Raw genomic sequence first — 24,540 nt, forward strand, 5'->3', positions numbered from 1 at the left:
CCAAATATATATACAGTTAAATATTTACAGTTTACTATCAGGAGATAAAATGTATCTCACACACCTTTGAGAAGCTGAATTCAGTAAGTTTTTGTAATTTAAAAATTATTTATCCTTAAAATTGCTGCTGATCAATATCAGTTTTTTTACTCAGTATCGTGACTATATTGTATTGAGTTTCTGAAGTTTTCACATCAACAGTGCAACTTTTACAGAAAAACAACAGTGGGTCTTTTCAGGCACGATGCTGACATCTTAGAGGTGCTGGTCTGAAAGGGCCTTTTGCTCCTGAACATCCTGCTCCCACTTCACCCAGAGAGGAGAAAGCCACCCATCACACTCCAGTGTCTGATTTGAATATAACTTCCAGAAAGCAGTGGACAAACACTTCAAGGTCCATTTAGTAGCTGTTTGGGATGATGATCACATGATCTTCATCAGCAGATGGAGTTGGTCTAGTTGTCATGGAAATGTAGACGTTCAATTTTGCATTTTTTACAAGGTCAAGACAGAACTTTGAAACTCAACTGTAGAAAGTATTGAAAGGTCAAACTGACCCTCAGAGATGAGCGCGAGTTGTGCAGAAGTTGCTGCTCCACAGATGGACAGATGAGCCTGTTGTGATGCTGCCATGCAGGATTTCTTTAGGCCTCTCATGTTGGTGCCGTCGCAGTGGTCGATGTACATGAAGCACTGGCACAGTGCCTCATCACTGTCATGAATGATGAAGACATATTTCATATCTCTGTCTGTCTCTGTTTTCCGCTCTTTCTCTCTAGCGCGACAATGACTTCAGCCACGTGAGGCCAACTTCAGTCACATGTTCCTCGCTTTCATCCCCAGCAATGGTCCCATATGTTTGTCAAAATGTGTATGTTGTGTGCTTTTTCCGGCCCGATTTGTTCCCATGCCTTCTCTCCAATGAGCCCCGCTCTCCCCGGGGGTCTGAGGCGAAGCCTCACGCTATTTATACAGACCGAACAGCTGGGGCCCTCCCAGCCAAAGCAGTGAGGGATGGGGGGTCGGGGGATGGGTAGAGGAATTATCATGGAAACTTCAGGTTAAACCAAGCGTTGGAAATGTCTCTCTGTTCCCTCTTTTTACTCTCTTGTCTTCCTCTCTATCATTTGTCTCTCTCCCCTGGGTGTCCACAGAGTGGCCAGCTCAGGTCAGCCGGACCGCCGCACAAACATCCCTCACTCCTTTGAGTCTTGTTTCCTCATCTCCCCTTAAATCGCTTCTTTATCTCTCTGTTCGCGTCTGCTTTTTATTCTCTCTGCTGCTGATGTTTTCTCCCTGTTTTTCCTTTCTGAATCACACTTTCTTCCCCCGCTTCCAGTTAAAGAGCTTGCTGTTTTGGACTGAACATGAAAGGGTGATTTCCCCTCCAACTGCGCTTCAACACATTTTGTTCTTTTGTTGCGCCGGACAAAGCCGACCTGCTGTTGCAAAACTGAGCTTTTTGTGTTTCTTCCCTTTTCTTCTGCTCTACGGCTCCTGTGGTGCTTGTCCTATTGTGAACTGTCAACCCTGTGAAGTTCGGTCCTCGCTGCTCTTCCCTTCACGCACTCTATCCTGTCTTCCCTTCATTTCTCTTATCATATCTTCGTGGGACCTTTCTACCCTCCACGCTGAGCTTTTTCCTTGTATGAACCACTCAGGAGGGAAGAGAGAGTCAGGCTTATCGATGCCTCCTTCAGTTCGAGGCCCCTCTCACAGTCAGACGTCCCATCATAGGCATGCTGAGCTAACGAGAGGTGAAGAGATATTAACCTAATTGCTGTAAGGGACAGATATATAGATCGAGGGGGATGTAATAAGCCCAGACGTGACTGTTGGCTCCCTGTGAGATTAGCCCTTCAGTGTAAGAGCAGGTTGATCCATGGATATTAAAAGACAAGAAGTCATGCTGAGGCTGGCAGCTTTTTACATCTTTTTAAGATTTTACATTCATATACCATGTTAAAGCCCAATCCCTGGCTTTTATAGCAGTTTAATGTCAAAGTCGTATGGATGGGCCTGAGTCAAAGTGACAAATCAAAGTGGATCCCATCTTGTTGGCCTGTACACTGCTTTATTATCCACTGACAATTATTTTCTTTTTGTATACAAAGACAACAATTATTAGACATTATCAAAATTAAATCATCAAACATCCCCTCTCTAATGTACCAAACTTAATTCCAAAACACCTTCAGTTTTCAACTTAAGTATGACACTCAAGGTTAAATTTCTCCTTAGTTGAGGGACTTAAATGTGTTGCACACAATCCCTTAATAAGGTTTCCATGTTAAGGAAAAAAATGAAGTCATTTGCAGCAGTCAAAGAGAGTTTTAGCAGTAAAATTCTACTGTTTCCATGGAGACCACCAATTTGCTGCCATTAGCAACTTGTGACACCTGTTATCACTTTTGGGAAAGTCAGGGAACACTCTTCTTGGGATGTGTTCATTTTCTTCATTTATTGCCATAAACTGAGCCATGTTGCAGTTAAGATGGAGTCAGAGGTGCCTTTAGTTTTTTTCCTTACTTTGGTCGCTAAGGTCTTTAGAGCAATGATTGATTCCTTAAGTATGTGACTAAGATAAGGAGAAATCTCTAAATACTTAAGTGAACATTTTAAGGAAAGCGTAAGGAGACTTGATTTTGTGTAGCTGATTTTATTCTAAGGAAACCTTAACTCAGACTTTCAGGAAAAACTTACCTTCAGGTGTTTTGTGACATGATGTTTTCGGCTAGTTCCCCTCATCATGGTCTTCACCTTGCTCTGTGTGTACATTTGCAAAGTTAGAAAATAACTCAATTAATATAAAATAAAACTGTAGAATTGTACTGTATTGAACTGTAGAAGTTATCTTGTTTTTTTCTTGGAGAAGACAAAGTACAGCAGTAAAGGCCGTTGTCCCTTCAGTTTTGACTTCTTCTCATATTAAGGTTAGTCGTGGGCGAAAATGGTGTTTGCTTGACCTCAGCGTTGGAGTTTGCTTTTTTTGTCTCATGTCTGTCTTTTCAGTACCAGTGCATGGGTGGTTGTATATGTGTGTAAGTGTGTGTGATCACTTCAAAGTGAACTCACGTTGCACAAGCTCCTTATTTGTTTTACTATTGTGATGTGGTTTGAACTGGTTTAGACAAACATGGGGAGGAAAACCTGACCTTACAGACATAAGACAGATGACCTCAACAGTCTATGCACGCCTTTAAGGGTCCCATATTTTACACTTTTCCACTGTTTTATTTAAAGTGTTGATATCCATCAGAAGATATATTTGTGGTTTTAAGAAACAAAAACCATCTCAGTGTAGTTTTACATCTCCTCTCTGAGGCTTCTCTCTGGAGCTCTAGTGACAACAGGTCAGTCAACCAATCAGAATTGAGGCTCTTCTGATCTAATAAACATATAGCAGATGTCAGGAACACATAGACAAACCAAATCCTGCAAGGTTGGATGGTGGGTACAGGTGGGCGGGGCTTGGGGCATGGCTGAGGAAGGTTTTGTTGCGACATCACAAAGTTACAGAAGTCGTGACGGCTCATTTAAGGCTCAGTTTCTGTATACAGGCTGTGTGTATTTCTCTGTGGACTGAGCACTTTGATATTTTCACAATATTAATATAGAACGTAGACCTGCTTTATAATCAAAAAAGACATAGACATCTCACTGTATACAGTCCGGGACCTTTAGGAATCATCTTTGGATTTCAGGAGAAATCGCACACAAAATAAATACAGGTGGTCAACAGTTTGTTGAAAGAACATTGTGCACAATTGGAAAGTTTTCTAACATTTCACTGAATATTAATTGTGTTTCATTGGCATTTTGGATCACAGAGATATATCTGCCATGAGTCTGCAGTGATATTTGAATTTATTTGTCAACACAGATAAGAGCACTTTGAAAAAAGACAGAAAAACACGAGAGAGGAGATGAAAACCCTCAATGTGCTGCATTTCAGGAGTCATCGGCTCCCATATATTTCTCCTGCGTGGTCCAAAAGATACTGGGATACTTTTTCCTCTACACTTTCACAGCACTATCGTATATGCATTTCGGTGGACCCCTACCTGTTGCCTATGAGCAGCATTTTGTTATTGTTGTGGAGGTTAACAGCAGGAAATAAATAATTCTACAGATGAAAAGATACACCTACTTGTTCTTATCTGAATTGTTTTGTTTTTATGCCTTCACGCTGGTAAGAGCCAGGGCTGGAAGCATATTGTTTTCAGGTTGTCTGTCCCTCCATCTGTCTGTCCATCCCATTCTTGTGGACACAATATCTTAGTAACACCTGGGTGTAATTTCTTCAAATTTGGTAAAAACATTCACCTGGACTCAAGGACAAACTGAATAGGTTTTGGTGGCTAAAGGTCAAAGGCCAAAGTCACAGTGACCTCACAAAACATGTTTATTGCCTTGTAATGCAGCATCTCAGTAACACCTTGAAGAAACCTCTTCAAATTTGGTACAGACATTCACTTGGACTCAAGGATGAACTGATTAAACTTTGGTGATCAAAGGTTTAAAGGTCAAGGTCAGTGTGACCTCACAAAACACTTTTTAGCCATTACCAAAAACTTCACACAGCAATATGACAAAATGTCACACTAATGGTTCATATTTTATATGGCTCTGAATAAACAGGGATGTAATCTGAAACTAGCGTGAGTCAAGGAGGCATACAGCATTCCTCCAACACATCATCAAAGTAAACAACACCTTTCACTTTCTCATTATGTCCTGTAGACAGCCGTTACTTTCCTCCAGTAAAAGCATAGTTTGCGATGGCAGTAAACTCCTACATTGTTGTATGATTGTTATCTGCTTGCATTCTTTGCTTTAACGGGAACTACATAAAAACAGGCTGTGGCAACGAGGTTTAGTTGCCATGTGACTGTATATATGCATATGCATATGCATATATATATATATATATATATATATATATATATATATATATATTTGCATTGTGTTCAATCATAGTAACATTTTTAGTTTACCTTATCTGCACCCATCATCTGGATGCATGGCTGAAAGGACCTGCGTCCTAATTACAGCAGAATGTACTTAAACTCATGCTGCAAACCCGTTTTATTACCTGCTTGATTTAAATGTCTAACAGAAGTAAGGAATTGTGAGACGCGGGCTACATTAATCTTCAAATTACTGCATATTTGTCACGGCCATCAGTGAGGATATTGGTTTGTCGGAGCTGGAGCTTAAAAGGAAAGTGGAAAAGGAAGCCTCCCAGGCCTTATACTCTCTCTTTTATTTCTCACTCCTCCTTTGATCATCTGTTGTTTGTGTTAAACGTTCAGTGTTGGAGTTTTGGATCAATGTCTGTGTTTGGCCTCAGGCTTACATGTAATGGATGTTGGCATGTGTTTGGATGTTAACAGAAAAGCCTTGAGGAAAGAGGAGATCCATTCTGACCTTATCAGTGCCCTGCCCTCCTCGCTCTTTGTCTCGCTGCTCTTGAACATTGATGGTAGCTTATCTGTCTTTACACATTATAGCAAAAGGCAGCCACATAAGCTTTTTTTTTTGCTCATGACTGAAAAAATGACTGGAACTCGTTATTTTCTTTGTAAGGTCCACTTACTTGCTTGCTGTGGAGTTTTTAATTGTGTTACATGGTCTTCGTGAGGTCTTTTCTCTGTTGTCATAGAATTGTGTTCAGTTCTCCATCATTTCTGTGCACTTTTATGACCTGCTCTCATGTTGGATTAAAAGCTGAGCTTGTCAGTTTATTCTTGAACAGCAGTTGACAAAACAGTCCCTGCTCAAGGTTCACTATCAAAGTACAGATGTGTGACCAATTAAAGGAAAAATCTGAAAAATGAGTGGAGAAACACAATCACACTGAATTGTTTGATGTAAATCATGAAAATGATATGACTCATATGCTGTCGCCTTCACAGTGACCAGATCACAAGCCAGTTGAACATCTATGGGAGATTTTTGACCAATGTGTCTCCACCACCATCATCAAATCGCTTTGAGAAGAATGGTGTTCATCCCTCCTGTAGAGTTCAGAGACTTGTAGAGTCAATGCCAAGGAGCAGTGAAGCTGTACTGGCTGCATGTAGTTTCCCTTTAATTTGTCAGTCGTCTATACATTGTTTTAGTTAGTGAGGTTTAGAAGGTGCTGGTAAGTGCATTTGTTTAGCTTTGGACAGGATAGGCTGGAGGCAGGCTAGCTGTTTCCCCCTGCTCCACTCCAAGCTAAGCTAGCTGTTACCTAGCTCTAGCTTCATACAGCTCTCAGCTAGAAAGCAAAAAAAAAGTATTTCCCAAAATGTTGAATTATATTCCTTTAAATGAGTTTGTTTTGTTTATCCATAGTCTGGAGTACTTTTTCCACATGGTCATTTTAATTCAGCCAGAAGAGCTGTCGCTTTCTTTTTAGAAAGTCAGATTTGAATAAACCAAACTCACTCATTAACTTTTGTCAGGTTGAACCATAGACAGTAAATAAAGATGGATGTAGCCTCCATGACTTAAAACAACATGCTCTCAATCATGCAGGACTTTAGGCCTTAATAAAATTAAAATGGATGAGCTATTTAAAAATTCACCCCCCCATTACAGTTGCCATGAAGGAGCCTTGGAGATCAAAACCATTTTTGTAACAGGCTGTAAACATGTTTATGTTAACATGGGAGTCTATCGGGACTGACTCACTTTTGGAACCAGCTTCAAGTGATGATTTGAGTAACTGTAATTTTTTGTCGCTTGTGTGTTGACTTCATTTTACAGCCCTGGAGGCTTCTTCTTGTGTTGAACCCAAAATACTTCAAAACACTGCTTCGCTGCTCAGGTGCTTCAGTGTCATGATTATCCCATCAGCAGCATCTTTTCTTGCTGGTGTCCTTCATTTTTACTGATCAACAGGCAGAGGGTCAAGCTGCTCATGAATTTTAAGAGCAAGCTGTGCAGCACTACAAGGCCAAACTAATTTCAGCTGTCTTGTGCTAATAAACTGCAAATTTTGAATTCTAATAAGTCAGGTTATTTTTTTTCTCATGTTCAAATGAAAGTTTGAATTTCATCCCTGTGAGCCAAACGCAGACTCGAGTAATTCTGACATATTTCTCTATTAATATTATGAGCCAAACATTGAATAGAGATTTTAAATGGCTGCCAAACAAGCCATAATTTAAGCATCAATCAAATCATTATTTCACAGAGGAGCATTAGGTGAGACAGAGAGTTGGCCACAACACAATGTAATCATTTTCAGATATAGCCTTTCTGAAGAGGGTGTTTTGAAAAGCACAGAAAGCTAAAAGAGCTGTGACAAAACAGATGTAGTCGTTATTATTCCATAAGCAGTTGTTCTAAATAGATGTAAATCCAAACCGAACAAACCCAGCCAGTCCCCGAGGCCTGTTAATAGGAGATCCTTCAGACATAAATACATCATTCATTTTAGTCCCCCAACACTTGATAAACCACCCCGCCAGTGCAAAGACATACTTGTAAGCAGTGGGTGAATGTGGAGGTGCTCTCAGGAGCAGGATGCAAGAACAATTCAGGAACATCAGCGCCGTTGACTATGCAGTGAAAGTCCTCAGTGTGTGCGTTGTTGTTCTCTCTCTCAGGCCATTTCGCCATAGTAGCGAGCGCACACACAAAGAAACAAGTGAGCGTTTTAACAAGTTGGTGTTATTTTCAGCAGCAGCATCTGTGCTTCTCTAATTAGAGTTAAATGACCTAACATAATAGGGCAATTAGTTAACGAAACAAGTCCCCCCCCCCCCCCCACAAACAGCCAGCTGCAGCCACAACAAGCATTTATTTTAAGATCTGTTTGTCCCCACCAAATTCATACTGAGCTTTCACTGAGTATCCCCACACTTAATGCCTAGAAGTGTGTGTATGTGTGTGCTTTTGTGAGTGTGTGTGTTTGTGTTTGTTAGTGTGTGTGTGTGTGTGTGTGTGTGTGTGTGTGTGTGTATACTGGTTAAACCTTTCATTAGGTTTGACCTAATCTGAGTCCAACAGACCCTCCTGAGGCAAAGCTAGTAAGAAATGGCTGAATCCCTGTGGAGGAACTAATGATCTACTATAGTATAGCTCTCAAACACACACACACACACACACACACACACACACACACACACACATACACTTGTCTGTATTATTATAGTTCTTTGTCATAGCTCTAAAATAGATGACCTCATGTCGCAAAAATGTTCTCATTCTAAAAACTTCAATTTGTTCTCACAAAGACATGAACTCACTCACACACACACACACACACACACACACACACACACCAACCACCACCACCACCACCAATCCACTCACCTCCTGACAGCTTTTCTCTAAGCAGTGCATGTGTGTAACTTTGAAAACACACACGCAGAGCGCAGGGTTTTATTACCAAAAGAAGTTTTTTTGTTTTTTTTTTATCCTGGTCGGTTTTTGTGTTGCTGTTGAATAGAAGCAAACTGTCAGACCGGGCCGGCAACACCGGCAGTCACAGCCTGCAGTAAATGGCTCCTCGCAAAAGGACAGTGAGACATTTTTCAAGAAAATGGGATGGCTCTCACTTCTAGCAGTGTGCCCTACGTGTCTTGTGTTGTATTAAGCTGGAATTATACTTGTGTGTCACTCCCACTGTATGTGCCCTCAGATGTAGGAACAGATTTATAGCTCAGCTCAGTACTTCACCACTCCAGCATTATCAGGCTGCATTATGCTTTAATTATATATCCTACAGAAATTGTGTTATTTATTGTCACCTTTAGAGCAACAATGGGAAGGTTTGCCTCTACTGAAAACTGAGCTGCTTCCCTTCAGTCACAGCAGAACTCATCAAATTAACATATTTCATTTGCTTTGTGATGAAGAGCAGCAACTGTAGTGATTGAAGTGGCTTTGCTAGATCACAAAACACTATGTGCTCTAGTGTAATTGAAAACAAGATTACCGAACCTTTCTTCAACTTTCTTGATTTCGTCTTCATGAAACCAAGACACACCCAGACCAAACAGACCAATCACAGCTCTTTAGCTCTTCTGTGCAGCTGCTGTAGCCCTGATGTGTAGTTAGATTTCTTCTGTTAACTTCTGTTTCCACTTCTTTAGAGGAAGCTACTTTTAATGTAGCTGATGACACTACAAACCCCTTTTCCATGGGAGTGGTTAGCCACTGCAACACTGAACTTTTTGACAAAATTTTTGTATTAAACATTAGACCATAAAATAATTTGGTTGTCAGAGACTCTAGTCTGAAATGTCTTTTCAACTAATTAAAGATGCCTCAGATAAAATTTGGTTATCATGTCTATATGATGTTTTTATACAATACAAGAGTGAAATAGTCAACGCCATGACTGAGTTTTTCCACCTTGGAGCTGCAGTGAACCAATGACAGTCTCATGAAAAACCCAGATTTCCAGTGTTTCTTCAAATGCTAACCATCTTGATACATTCTGCTCTTTCACAACCTAGTGCAAGCATCAGTGGTGGGCAGAGCACAAGGCCTGATCCAGAATTTCTCAATGAGGAAGTCAGAGTTTTTTTTACTTTTTATATGGGAAAACCATGTCAAACAAAATATGAATCAAAGCAGAATATTTAATATTACTATTTAGTTTAAATGTGTCTATAGGGGAACTTTAAAGGGGTGAATGTGTGTGACATGACTTTTTAAGGTAGTATGGGTATTTTTTAGCTTTAGCATCTGACTGCTGGGCAGGTTCCTTTCCAGCTTCTCTCTCTGTTCTCTACTATCAAGCTAGCCCTTTCACCTGCTTCTCTCCTGAATCAGAAGATATGGAGGTGCTGGGGCAGCGGACTGGTGTTCCCTTTCTTCGAGAGAAAACAAAATACAGTGATATAGAGTTTGGTTGAGCTACTCTGCTATTAAGTGGAAAAAAAAAATTGCTCATCGCTGTAAATGTTAGCTACACTACCCTCCTAGCTGAGGGTGGATGTAGCTTAAATAGAGGCATTGCTGCATGTAGCATCACTACTCCCCTAAATACCTAAACTAAGTGACTAAACAAGCTTATACCCAAATAACACTGTCAAAAATTGGCTTCTTTAATAAAGGGTTATCAGCTGCAGTAAAGGAAGGAATACAGAAGTAATTGCCAGTGTGCAACAGTAGCTCTTAAACAACACTTCGTCCGTTCTAAATGTGTCAACATGTGTGACTACTTGTTGGGAGCACTTGTTTTCATTGCCCTCAGCACTTCCGCTGAACACACTGAATAGGGCAGGTATATGGTAATGATTCCTTTATTGGATCCCCTGTGAGATTCTAATCCTCTGAATTGATAGACAAATGAATAGCATCCTGTCTGCGTCGCTTATCTTGTGTTAAACATAACTGCAGGGCCTCTACTCAAGCGGCAGCGGCCATTGTTTGCGGCTATCAAACACCCATTAGGCTGGATGCCAGTTGCCCATCAACTTTTGACATCGGCTGCACCACATCCAGTCAGAGAATCCGACGCCGAGTGACACGTTGAAAGACGGCGTCTCGTTCTGCTGCATGAGTGATGTTTTTGTTGATCTCTCAATCACGCCACTATTGTGGATGCACTTTTACCTTTTCTCTCTCATGCCCTCAATTCCTCATTTTCCCCTCGCTCTCTTTGTCGCCAGTCGCCATTAGCCATATGGTGGCAAACAGGCACAACAATGTGCGCAACAAAACAGAGGCTCAGGAGGGAAGCGCTTGAATTTGAAAGGGTGTAACTCTGTGAACATGTCGTGGACGAAGCAGAAGAGGAGGGTTTTGGCTCGGTCGGCCTCTCGGTGTGACACGGCAGAGGGGAGGGGAGGGGAAGGGGGGGGGGGTGGGCATTGGCAATGTCAGGGTGTAGAGACGGACGAGGATTTGGAAGAGTCAAGTGCCACTGAAAGGAAAGTTGTTGGTGGTCTGCAGAGTTGCAGCAGCTGCCTCTGAAAACAAATGGAAGAAATAAGAGAGTCAGAGAGAAAGGGTGGTGGTGGTGGTGTTGGGGTGGGGGGTGGGGGGGGGGGGGTACAGGGGATCCAGTTGAAGGCGTGCAGGCTCCTCACTTGTGGGCTCCTCACTTTTTTTGTCTCTTCATTCTAATCTGTTGGGAGAAAGAGTGAGGGAAAGAGAGAGAGAGAGATAGTTTGGCTGTAGCCCATGGGTGCTCCAGACCCCCCCCCCCCATTTTACTCCGGCCAGCTAAAGTAGAAGTTCAGCACCCCCCTGTCCTCTTCACCACCACCACCATCGGCCCTCCTCTCTCCCGCTTACTTGCTCTGTATTCAGCCTAGGTGCTGGAGTGACAACGAGCCATTCATTGTGGAGGTAGAGGAAAAAGACTGTGGATCTCTCCTGTGTCTTTTTTGGGAGGTGGTGGGAGTTGGGAAAAAGGGGGGGGAGTGGATGGCAGAGGAGGGGGAGGAGGGAGGGAAGGCGCATATTCCTGAAATGGTGAAATACGACAGAAAAAGGGGGCAGAGGGAGAAAGTAAAAGAGTGAGAGGAGAGAAAGAGGGAGGGGGTGAGTAAAAAGTAAGAGCGCAAAGGGATGGGGAGGGATGGAGGGGATGCAGAGCTGGAGTCACAGAGGGAAGGGAGGGGGGAAGAGAGAGAGAGAGAGAGAGAGAGAGGAGAGAGAGTGGGCTACCATGCCGAATGAGCAAGAGAGGCGGAGAGGAAGCAGAGCTCCATCAGATGAAATGAGGTGAAAGTAATTCAGGCATTAATCAAGCCAGGGCAAAAGGGAGGGTATACTGTGTTTTCTCCCCCCTCATTCGCTGCGGAACTGAAAGGCAAGGTGTGAATGAAGGAGCCTACAGTGGCCAGCAGAGAAGCACCACTGGGTCACAGCATCAAATCATGTCTGAGTCGAACACCATTGCCGCTTCCACAGCAGACCAGGTCAGTTCAAGCTGTCATATTGTTTTTCTGTTTTTGTTTTTTTTTTTTTTTTGTTTTTTTTGTTTTTTTTTTTACACGTATCTGAAGCCAGCGTGTTTCTTTGCGCCTCAAGCAGCAGGAAACATCTTGTTATAAGACTTAGAAAGGAGACTTCAAGGCATAAGAAAAGCAAACATATCCCAAGTTCCGGTCAGATGTATATCATCTTTAGATCCTAATTCGGAAGTAGTTAGAGGGAGTTTCTAAGAGCAACCGAGCGAGTGTGTGTTTCTTGGACTATCAAAGCAACGATTGTTTTGCCCGGAGCTGCCTGGACAACGGTACAGGGTCCTGAAAGAATTGAATTCATCAAGACGAGCTATTGTCTACGCCGCCTTATTTTTCGGTGATCATTCAGGGGGTCTGTGACGACTCAATACCCCCCGCACCACGTGAGGAGGGGGACGCAGCTCTTTAAAAACCCGACCACGTGTGGTGGAGCTGAAAAGTTTTTATAAGTAATTGCAGTGGGAAGTCCGGGCAGTGCTGTGAGAGATGGGGTTGGTAAGGAAGTGGGCTGGTCTGCCGTGTGTGTGAAAGAGAGTGACAGAGTAGAAAAGTAGAAGTGGCCAGAAAAGGCTGATATTTATGCCCCCCACTCCCACCTTCCAGTCCCCCCCCCCCCCCCCCTCCCCACCTTCCTCGAAAAGCTGCTTTAATTGCAGACCTTGGCACATACATCCCTCGCTCGGCTTTCTGTTCTTAAATTGTCGACTGACTTTGAAACACTTTGAAACAATTAAATCCACTGATCTGTTTAAGATAAGATGTACAGTTATTTCCATTATGGCAGGTAAAGACAAAGAGTGTGCACGTGCGCATGCGTGTGTGTGTCTTTACCTGCCTGTGTGTGTGTGTGTGTGTGTGTGTGTGTGTGTGCATCCGACCTTGCTGCCGGCTTATGTTGTTGGCCAAGTCCTTGTTTCCTGCTTCCGATTGCTACTGTCGAGGCTGAGTCAGCTTGCTATAGTTCTGTAGGCAAACACACACAGGCACACTTTCACACACACATATACACACACACCTACAAGCATATGCACAAATGTTTTGAGTTGTACTCTCATACATACAATGCACACGCCAACACAACAGCTGCCCAAATTGCTCACACACAAAATGCGGGAGGTTGTTGTGGGAGGAAGATTGAAAATATTTAGAGCTGCACATTGTGAGTGCGAGCGTGCGCGTGTGTGTGTGTGTGTGTGCAGCATTCACAACTGACAACCCCACAACAGTGCACATGGTAATCCTTTCATTCTGGACTGTTTAGATTTGTTAACGCACACACACCATATTTCCCCCCAAAGCTGTGACTGACAGGACTAAGCAAATTTACAGGTTTACTTGTGTAGACACTATGTAATTACAAGCAGTTGGTTGCCTGTGCATCTGAGTGCAGATTGTGGTCCATAAGCGATGACTATAATCAAAGAACCCGCCTGTAAAAGTGAAATGAAATCTTGTTTGATAAATGACTGCAGTTTGTAAAGAGATTTTCATGCTTCACATGTTCTCTTATCAGTTTTGTTAGACATATGAAGCAGGCCGATACTTATGAGAGTTCAGAGTTTTTGAACACACAGTAAAACATTGTACACATTTTTATGTAGGTATTTCCACTGTAAGTGCATCAGAGGAAAAGAACCCACTGGACCTCTGTTAATGAATTCACTGAACTGCTGTCTTTGTGTAGAAATACATTATGAATACATTCAACACTGCTCAGATCCAGTTTTACATTCAGGCAATTAGCTGATACAGATCCCAATAAATGGGCAGCGAATGAATAATTATACATTAACACGTTAATCCTTATTGAACTACATATTTTAAAACAGTTCATTTACTCAGACACGAACACAGCTTCAAAAAGCCATGTGCTTTCAGTGTCTTCACTGAAAATAGTCTCATAGTCTCAACAGTCTCATTTCTGCCAGAAATAATCGTAATGTCTTTATTATCAGCTGAGGATGTATTATTGGTATGTAAGCACCTCTGTGTGTCGTCTCTGCTCAAACACAAATTGCTTTGTCAAATCAGTCGTGTAGCTGAAATACTTCTGTGCTTTGGCTAAATTTGTCAGATGGACGTGGCTCAGCAGGGCTGGAAAACCTATGTGACACAGTGCAAACTGAGTTGCTATAGAATGAAAAATGGTTAATCCTGTCCAAAAAACATTGTTGAATCTGTCTAATAAAGCTGTTGCCACAGATCTGACAGCGTATGCCATATCGGGAAGAGAAAATCAGAACACTAATAAAATGAAGTAAATTCATCATGTTTTGCTCTGCATTTTCAACCTTCATCTATGCATCATAGCTTGTTAAATTGTTTTCACCTGGTGATGCACTTATTGATTGTTTGAAAAAGATAAGAATCAGTGTTTTTAAATTGCAGTTTTTGCCACTTGTCGTTGCTGGTTTCTGGCAACATCTCCTCAGTGGCGATGGAGGGTTAGTGAGGAGCTTCAGGAGGAATCCCTGTAGGTCTGCACGGTTCCAGGCTGATTACTGTGGATTGACTCAGGTGCGGACTGAGCTGATAAAGCTCAGCGCTCACAAGCTCTATCTCCCCATTCAAACCACACACACACACACACACACACACACACACACACACATCCTCAGTTAACAGGCAAACTCAGTTTGGAAAAAAATCTCCAAATGATTGACTGTTTGTTTTGTCAAAATGCTCATTGTCAAGCTTATGTAAGGCTACACTTCAAATTCAAATTTCCTCCAATATTCATAGTATTAATTACAAAGTTTTAGATTGGTCACAGACACTTTAGGGTCTAGTTACAAGTTTAAAGTTCTTTGTTTTTTTTGTTTTTTTGTCAAGAGGAAAAAAGATTTATAGTTGAATTTTAAATTGATAACTATTGGATAGATGATCTACCCTATATTAATAATAATATTAATAATAATAATACACTTATATTACTCTGTGGGATTTAAATAGATAAATCCTAAATTATCTCAATAAGGATATTCGCACATCCAGATATCTGATGCAGGTACATTGGAGAATGTCGTCCTGAAAGAAATATAATTAATAGAAATAAATGTAAAGCCTCATAGACTCTTGCCTCAGTCAGCACCTCTCTGTCAGAATCCACAGATGCCTCTCTATTCCTTAAACTACCCACTATCCTGTCTCAAAAGCAATTTTCTAAAAGAAGAAGAAGAAGAACAAAAAAAACAGCCCGGCTCTGATCAAAGACCAGTTCCTTCATTTCCTCTGTCATTACATGGGTCACATCCTTCCTCTCAGCAGTACACCGACCCCTCCATGTTGGGACAATAGTCTGAGGTCATGTGTGATTTTAAGGCATGCTTCACTAATAATTGGAGTAATAAGGAGTTCAGATTGACCCGGTAATTGCTAAGTGAGCACTGGTGATTGGCTTTGACGTCCTCTTACTGAAAGAAATGATCTGATCGGATGCCACAATCCACATCAACACCTTTGGTTCCTCTGTCACTGCTTTGACTGAAATCATCCTGTATTTCACGGTATGTCCAAATATTGGAGTATTGCAAGTTTTATTTGTTGTAACTGCACATTTACAGGCAACAGTAAACTGCTTTTTCAACAACTTTCACTCTTAGCTGATCACTACTAAACTGACTAGAGGGAAACGATTCACTTTAACAGACTGACCCAAATTATTGCTTTATACAGTATATAAGCTGATTTTCTGGATCACAGGGCGTCTGCCAAGAAGCTAATGAGGCCCGTTGTGTAGAGAAGTACAAATTCTTCCAGTGTAGAGGCATTCATCCAGAGCAAACACCTACCTTTTCTGTTTATGTCTCCTCTATGAATGTACGTAGACATATTTAGCCTGTCTGCCCTGCAGGCTGTCATGGTTTCACTGCCTGTTTACCAGGGTGGTTCAGAGCATACGCCGTTTTTTTTTTGTTTTTTTTTTTGTTTTGTTTTTTGGCAGGCAGGCAGGCAGGCAGGCATATCAGAAAAAATACATGTTACCAGGAAAGAGTTGTGAAATTTATTGAGATGGAATTGGCTGTCCGTGGATATCATATATAATTTTATGGTAGCTTCTAATATACAGTTCGGTACATTACAACTTAGCGTAGGAAGCCAGCAGGGGCCCACACACTCACACTCCCACTCCCACACACACACTCCCACTCATACACACATCCCCTCTGCCCATCTGGGGGCAGGTGTTGCAGTTTATAGAGCGGAATTGCAAAGTAGCTGTTTACTCACTGCACCATGGCTTAGCAAGCAAGGGAACAGACACGTTGAAAAGAGAAAAGAGACAGAAATAGATATAGAGTGTGTGTGTGTGTGTGTGTGTGTGTGTGTGTGTGTGTGTGTGTGTGTGTGTGTGTGTGTGTGTGTGTGTGTACTTGTCCATCTCCCTGTGATGGCTCTAACCTTCAGTCTCCCTCTGACTTCACTAAGTTAAGCTTCCGGGCTCACAGCTGGCCTGCAGAAGCACACAGTCATACTACACCACACACAGCAAACTGTCGATCCGAGCACGGTTGGGTGGACGGATGGATGCAAGCTTGACGGATAAGTTAGAAGAATTAATGGCTGCTAATGGCTGACTGGAGAGGTGGATGAAAAGCTGACCAGCTGACAAGCTCACTGAGAGGAGAGGAGAGCTGGGTAGCTGACAGGAGGGATGAAGGAATGGAGGGAAATGTTAGTGACCTGCTGTGAGCATTAATGGATGTAGATAGTCAAGGGTGACAAACTGAAGGCGCTATTTGTAGCATTTGCTAACATTTTCCCCATTTGAATCCCATGTTTGTATGAGCTGCTGTGTATCCTCAACATTCTTCAACACAGAAACAGTGTGTGGGAAAATTTACCAGTGCTATTAGTTAATGTTGTGACCGTCCATCATATTTACTTTTTAGTAAGTTTGGTGTTACAGATGACTCTAAATACTATGAATGACCCATGACCCTGACTCACCATTTCTGTTGAGAACAAACAAATCAATTGTACAAATCAGAGCTGTAGTAAATTGAGAATGCTTTGCCATTGCAACTGGGAACAAAACACCCTCGATAGTTGCCAAAATAATCCAAAAACTGATCCACACGTGGGACAGGATTTTAAGCTCTGTGACCAGATGATTCTTACTGAAATGCTCCCTCGGAATCATAGTTAACTTCCCTACTTAAAGGATGTGGAGTCAGATGAGATCGGTACCACTGTCATATCTGTCTGTTTAATATAAGACTACAGCCAGCAGTCTGTTAGCTTAGCTTAGCATAAAGACTAGGAACAGGGGAAACAACTATCCTACATGCAGAAGTTTATAAAAATCCACAAACCAGAATCTTTAAAGTTCACTAATAAACATATAACTATAACTATGCAGCTCTTTTCTGAATTCAGTAATGATTCAACATCTGAGAATTACCACTAGCAAATGAGATGAAATGAGAGTAATATGTTGTTGAAACTTGACATGGTAGTAGTACGTCCTTGTGTAGCTTTATACTAAAAAACTTTTCTGGTCTTTCTTTGTAGATTTTGAAAAGTGAATCCCCTTTTATGGTTTGAATGAAAGTGTGAAGTGTTTAATGCAAAATGTATTTGTAATGATCACTGTAAAAACAAAAAGAAGCTGAGAGCAGCTCCGAGCAGCAAAATAACTAAACTGAAATCAGAGACTGTGGGGTCATTTCCTCAGATGGTGCGTCTCACCATGGGGGCGCTAAAAATTCAGTTTCAGACAACTGCTGGAGGCAAGGAGGAGTGGGGTTCAAAGGGTCAGACCTTGAGCGGGTTCGACGTTGAACATTTCGTTGTAACTCTCATGATATTGGAAGGCTGTTATCTGATTGTATCTATCAGACTGCTGTCTTTTTTTTTCCAGTTTGTGATTTGTTATCACTCATGTCTTGCTTGATGGTATGCAACAATGGGGATTGTCAGGGTTAATAGAGCAGTCAAAAACAACAGTGACTCAACAAATATGACAAAATATAGGTCAGTCATACATGACTTCAACCCCATGCCCCATTGCACAACAGTGAGAAGAAGCAACAGCTCCGACTAGTATTTCTTTATCATGTGAGACTACTAAGAGGGTAAAATGGCCTTATTTAGTCACATCAAGATGCTAGCAAGAGACCAATGATTAGCAGACCCAAATTTTATTCTGCGTACATGCAAATATATAATACGGGAAGGTGAGTAAAGTGCATATATGGGTGGGTCACTCAGTGGTTAGTTGCCCAGCTAGAGTTTCCCTCCTCAGCCAAAAACACCCCATCTAAGAATGTTGGGGTCATGGCAAAGGTGAACTGCCCAAAGCCCTCAGTGGCATAGAGAAGGATTATCCAGGCCTTGACCATTGGGAGTGAAGGTGACATGGATACAGGCTAGGTTCAAGGATGATCAGGTCTTTATAGTCATCACTTCAGGAAGAAACCAAAGGCAATCATAGGTCTTCACCTCTAAATTAATCAATTTGGGTTTCCAAAAAGCAGTCAGGGTCATTTTTGCCTCAGTGTAAGTCAGTCACACAAAGATAATGCTAGTGCTGTTGCTTTAGGAGCCTTTGACCTTACCAACCTGGTGCAGTTACCCATTTATTCCAGTTCCTGGAACTCCTCCTTATAAACCGGACCTAACTGGACCATTTTGTTGAGTTCAAGTCTGCCTTCCTCTGTGAAAGTGGCAGCAAGCCATTTCAAATTCAGGCTAGTGAGGCTGGTTTGGCACTGTGGGATGTTACTATGGAAGGTCATTGTCACTCCACCTACCTTATTGATAGGAATGAGGTTAATCTTATTGTGCCACAGTCAGTTATGAAGGCGCTGCACTGCTGCTGTGTCTTTCTGAATAATATAGTCCATCTTTTAGGAAAATTTATGAACTGTTAACATTCACACATTCATTCTCGTTTTGACATATGATGTATATGTGAGATACAAAAAGAAAAAAATTGTAAATGATGCAGAAAGTCAGGCCTTCAGTAGGTCTTGAATCTGCACATGCACAGAAATAGTGTTGTCTTTAACACCATCCTTGTCTATGAAATGTATGCATATATATACACAATTCATTTAAAGGCATTCCCTGCTACAAATAGGTTTTTGTTGTGAAGCTATTATTCTGAAAGTGGGGCCTGGGGACCCTCAGGAGTCCTTGAGGTGGTTCCTGTGGGTCCCCAGCAAAAAGGGAAATAATTTATTTTCATTATATGATCATGGGTTTCAAACACTTCCTGCAATAAAACATCTAAAAGCCATAAGAATCCTGGTCTAATTGTTAATTAAAAGTTCGAGAACCACTGCTTTAAAGTAGCATTGAATATTCTGCATTAATTGGCGACTGACTGACCTACTCTTCCTCGTTAGTATGCACACGTTCATTTGCTTGATTTTCGCATTGTGACTTTATTGTGCCTTATTGTTAGTCTGAAATTGCATGGGAGACTGCTCCTTTTCCAAGTCAGGTCATATTAACTGACTGTGTTGTCGAGACTAAGTGATTGGTTAGTATTTGTTCATCTTTTTAAGACACTCAGTTGTGTTGGGTGCATGTTGTTGCATTGTGTTTGCTGTTTTCCTGCAGCTGATCCAGTCCAGATAATCCAGTCTTTATACAGTGGCTTACAAGTGAAATGATGCCTGTATATAAGATGTTGAGCTTGGTGAATAGTTTCTTTGTTTATTCTGCATTTGTTTCCAGTATTTCAGACCAGCAAAACTCTCGTCATGTGCAGTCAGCTATACTGTATGTGTCCATATTACAATTCATATTTTTGCCACAACATCTGTGATGAAACATGCTGGTTGAATCCAGGTCATTTAATGATTTGGTCTCATTTTGGGGATTTTGGTTGAAAGTTGGTGAAACCCTGATTCTTTATCTGTGTTGTTTGATGAGATCTGGAGACACAGTGGAACCATAATACGCAATTTACAACAGAGTGTATGGGGCGATTATGTGAATAATTAGACAGGTTTTACTGTGAACAAATCCCCCATTCAGACATATAATCTAAACCGAAATGCTCACAATTATTGTAACTATGCAGCATCACGTGGGATCAGGTGTTCAACATGCAAAAGACACTTAAAGCAATCATCTGTTCTTTCTTGTCGAAATAAGAGGTTTATAAATGGGGTTAAACTGAACACATTTTTAACACTTTTCATACAAACCCTCAACAAAGACCTTTAAAAACAGCACTTCACATCCTGAGTAAGCTTCACATCTTGGTTTTGATCATATTTAAGACTGACCACTCTGCTGGAACTGGCCTCTCTGTCTTACTGCCAGTAATGCAAAATGAGATGAACCAGTGATAGAATGTGTGTTTTGAATTGTGGACATGTGTGCAATGTAGAACACTGGTCAAAAATGTAGATACAGTGTTCACATTCCATAGTATCTCAGTCCCCTCAGGTTTCTGAATACAGGATATGATGTTTATATGTGCAAATCATAGACTGTATATAAAAATGGACATAGACTACGGGTCTGAAAAGTTAAGTCAATGCAGAAGTGCCTTAAACCTGCATCTATCTAATGACCATCAGGGGGCGACTGCACTGGTTGCAAAAAGAAGTCTGATTGTATTGAAGTCTATGGGAAAATGGTTACTTCTCATTTTACTTTTTACCTCTGTAAATGTTTTCCTAATGAGTTTATGGCCTCAATCGATAGTTTCAGGTCTTCTTCAATAGAACATGATTCTCATTTTTTAAATTATGGTCCCATTTAAAGGAAAAGAGATGATATAGCAGGGTATGCATTAGGGCTACCGTGTGAATGACAGACTGTACCACACATGGCGACCTGACTGACTATCAGGATAGAGGACAGAGCAGGTCAGATCCTACCCTCACTCCTCCTCAGCTCCACCTTCTCGTTTAAATATGGTTTCTTCTGGTTTCAAAAAACAAGATGGTGATGGCCAATCAAAATGGCAGTTCACAAACCAATGGGTGATGTCACAGTGGGTTGCCACTTGGTGCAAACACATATAAACATCTGCAATAATCTAATAACTACAATACTGGTGTGCATGTAGACATTCTGAGTGACCCTTTAAATATGGATGGAGTAGGTTTTTCCCTGATTGGAGGATCGATTCCAGGCTCCTCTACTTTACATTTTTACGTGTCCTTGGACAGGATACTGAACCCCAAATTGCCCCTGATGTATCATTGGTGTATCAATGGTAGAAAAGCGCTATAAGCATGGATGAACAGGTGAATGTGGCTTCCACTGAAATGCACTTTGAGTGGTTCCTAACACTAGAAAAGCACTTTATGTGCAGTCCATTTACTATAGTTACTATATGGTCCTGTAGTAGGTTCTCTGATGAGTCTGCATTTGTTGCTGGGTTTCTGACTAGAAACTGATTTGCACTGAACTTGGTGGAGGGGTGGGGCTAAGCCAGAGGAGAACCCATTACATTTTGGGGCAGATCTAGATCCTTTACTATGAATTTGAATTTTTTTCTCTGAAGTCTGGTGTATGCTGTTTGACACTGGCCTTGGTGGAGGTCTGTGCTCTCTGAGTGCCCCTCTAGTTTTAAATGTATTCATACAAGCTTTGAGGTTTGTTACAGTATTGTAAATAATTAGCAGAGAGCATCAATACTTGACCAGAATCTTTGAATTTCAAAAATTCCAGCATATATTTGTAATTCAGCATGCACAACTATAATTAATTCAAAATCAGAACACACTCACATCACAACAACTGTATGATTCAGAGATTGTTTTCCAAGACTGTTAGTGTTGCTTTAAAAGTAGCCGTCTACAATCTTCATTAGTTAAATGTGATATACCGCTCTAACCTATGTGCTTCACATTTACAGTGCAGCATTGTGACTTTTCGAAAGAAGGGCAAGTTTAAGCAAAACTCTGAGAATGAGGTGAGGAGAAAAGGCTGATGAGGCTTATTCATCAGCTTTGTCATGGATTTGTAGGAAGCAAAAACCAGGGGTGAAAAGAGCTGATGATGAGGCTCGTTGAGGCAGCATGCTCACCGTGTTAGCAGGGAAAGATCGAGGGGGGGGCTGATAATGCTTGCCGAGGCTGCATGTGTGTGGTGCGTGTGTGTGTTTGTGTGTTTGCACACTCTTGTTGAAGCAGCACACTTGCAGTGTGAGGATTGAGGGCAACTCCACAGAGATGATGGTTGTTAATGCTGCCTCAAGTGAAGAGGGCTAAAACAATGAGGCAAAACAAGGACAAACAGCAGAGATGGAGGGAGATTGATGATGGAGCCTGATGTGTGTTTGTATTTAAGAAAGAAAGAAAGAAAGAAAGAAAGAAAGAAAGAAAGAAAGAAAGAAAATTTACATAATTACCTATATATCAATAACTCATCCATTACAGCATCTGTTTCGTTAAATAACTGATATTTTCACTCAGAGCTGCTCCCAGAGAGAAAAATGTTCCCACAACAAAAATCAACTTGGGCTGAAACCAATTATTATTTTCATTGTCAATTAATCAGATTTTCTACAGTAATTGATCGGTAAAGTATCAGAAATGTCATGGGAAAATAATTATAATTTGTCTGCACAAAGTGATCTTGGATTGATCAAAACAACCCTATTGTTACCTTATAGGTCCCTTAAATGTCTTTCACAGGATGAAAAATAAATGTCTTCTTCGTCATCATCTTCAAATGCCAGGCTGACTGACTGCACTGCACTAAAGGCTTTTGCTTCCCACTGCAAGAGGGGAGGACGCAAATTTCAAATGTAATGTCTTAAATGTACATCACATTTAGTCCAAAACCCACATACAAGTGCTGTCCTGTCACATAAGTCACAGAAATGTAGCAAATTCAAAGATTTTTGCCATTTTTCTTCATAAATGACTTAAACAATCAATTGATTCTCAAAGAAGTTGATGATTGTTTTCTTTTAGTTTATAAGTTAGTTGATCGATCCATTATTTCAGCTCTAAGATCAGCAGAAGGCGCCATCTAACAATTTCAGTCTCAGTTCTGCAAGATAATAATGTGGGAATATTGCAGCTTGAGCTCAGTCTTCACACATCATTTACTCATACTACTGCATTAGACGTCTATGCTCAAGCTGAAAGACATGCACTTGTGTGTGTGTGTGTGTCTTTGTGTGTGTGTGTGTGTGTGTGTGTGTGGGCGAGAGGGAGAGAGGGAGGGTGCGCAGGGGTGAGTGAGGAATGCAGGTGAACAGCTTGCGAGAGGCCAACAGTTCCGCGGGCCAGTCTCGCGCATCACTTGACAGCCATACCCGATGAGGGCCTACGCACAAATGAACTTGTTAAGCAAATGAGTGAACAAGCAGGGGAGGGTGGAGGGGTGTGGGTGGGGATGGGTGGGTGAGTGGGTTGGTGCACACGGCTGCAGCGGCTCCAGCTCGTCCTGCCTGTCTGTCTGCACACATTAACCATCGCTGCCTCTTGTGCCTCTGTCTCCAACTCTCTTCTCTCTCCTCCTTTGCTACTGTCTTTCTCTCGAAGAGCTCTCAGCCGCTGTCTCCATTTCATTCCGTCTCTTCCCATCTCTGTCCTTCGCTCATGCTCATGTAATCCCATTGTTTTAATAGAGAACAGTCTATTTCTGAATTGGATTTGGAGATTATCTTTACGATGCTTTGACAGGGTGCTGTCATCCTGCACTCGCAGACAATGGACGGTGAAAGAGACTGTCAAAACAGATTGGTCCTCTGCAGATACCAAAAAATGTTAGAATAGATTCATGGTATTTTCATGGATCTTGCATGTATCTGGCACACAATGACAGAACCGCAAATCCAGCGACAATTGTGGAATCATCATGGTGATTATCTCAGGCAATCTTTCCTGAAATAAAACTCACAGATCATAACACCTGCACACACATACATGCACAAATACACATGGATAAGCAGGATAATCTGTCAACACATAAATGATCACAGAACCATGTCCACCCTCGTATGCACATGTAAAAACTAATATACTCACATCTTTGGCAGTGCAGCAAAGTTTCACTCCCTATTGATTTCTGATATCACATGCCCACCCTCTGCCCTTTGCCCTAACCATACCCGCCCTTCCTGGCCCTTGTTGGCCCTTCTTAGCCCTGCCCCCCACCTTTCTCTCTTACAAAAACGTTCCAAACAACTTGCCCTCCACCTCTTTCCCCTCCCCCCAGGGGAAGGCATGTGAGGATTCCACCCTGGTAAGTTTAGTGCTATAAGTATCACAGAGGTAGTGAAGTTGGTCAGTCATCAGGCTATTGGGACTATTTGAGGGGTTGATGCTGCTTTTGCATCACGTTTCTCACCATGGAAGATTATGTCAAGGTAAGGAGTTGGATGACACACTTGGGGTTTTTAAAGGTGTTTAGTTTGGTGGAGGTTGTGCAGTAATGATAGTAGCTAATGATCAATATGTAACAGTATTTTAATTTAACCATGGGTCGTCAGTAGCTTACCTTAACAATGACTTAAACTCAATTGCATAACCTCCCATTTATAAAAAATGGTGATAGACTTTTTATCATTACGAGCTCTTGTTAGTGTTGATTCAAAGCTAAATCTTTTGCATTCGTGCTTGTGAACGGGCCACCAGAGACTTGCAGGTCTGTTTTTACAGCCATGTGGTTCTATTGATTTAATCAATAG

General features: G+C 41.6%; 1 protein-coding gene across 4 annotated transcripts in view; it reads left to right on the plus strand.

The window, feature by feature from the left end:
* The window catches only part of slc6a9 (solute carrier family 6 member 9), an 82,361-nt gene that overhangs the window by 24,971 nt on the left and 32,850 nt on the right, over nt 1–24,540 (plus strand). Inside the window, exon 1 of one of the 4 annotated variants that reach the window (XM_071490311.1) lies at nt 11,639–11,876. The exons of the other annotated variants lie outside the window; for them this stretch is intronic. Within the exon in view, the coding sequence (XP_071346412.1) occupies nt 11,835–11,876 (42 nt within the window). The 5' untranslated portion in view covers nt 11,639–11,834. Of the gene's footprint in view, nt 1–11,638; nt 11,877–24,540 lie in introns of those variants that run through there. 4 annotated transcript variants of the gene reach the window in all.

The sequence above is a fragment of the Trachinotus anak genome, unplaced genomic scaffold (assembly GCF_046630095.1).
Source record: "Trachinotus anak isolate AG129_WGS33_773 ecotype Australia unplaced genomic scaffold, CSIRO_AGI_Tana_v1 ptg000012l, whole genome shotgun sequence".
NCBI lineage: Eukaryota > Metazoa > Chordata > Actinopteri > Carangiformes > Carangidae > Trachinotus > Trachinotus anak.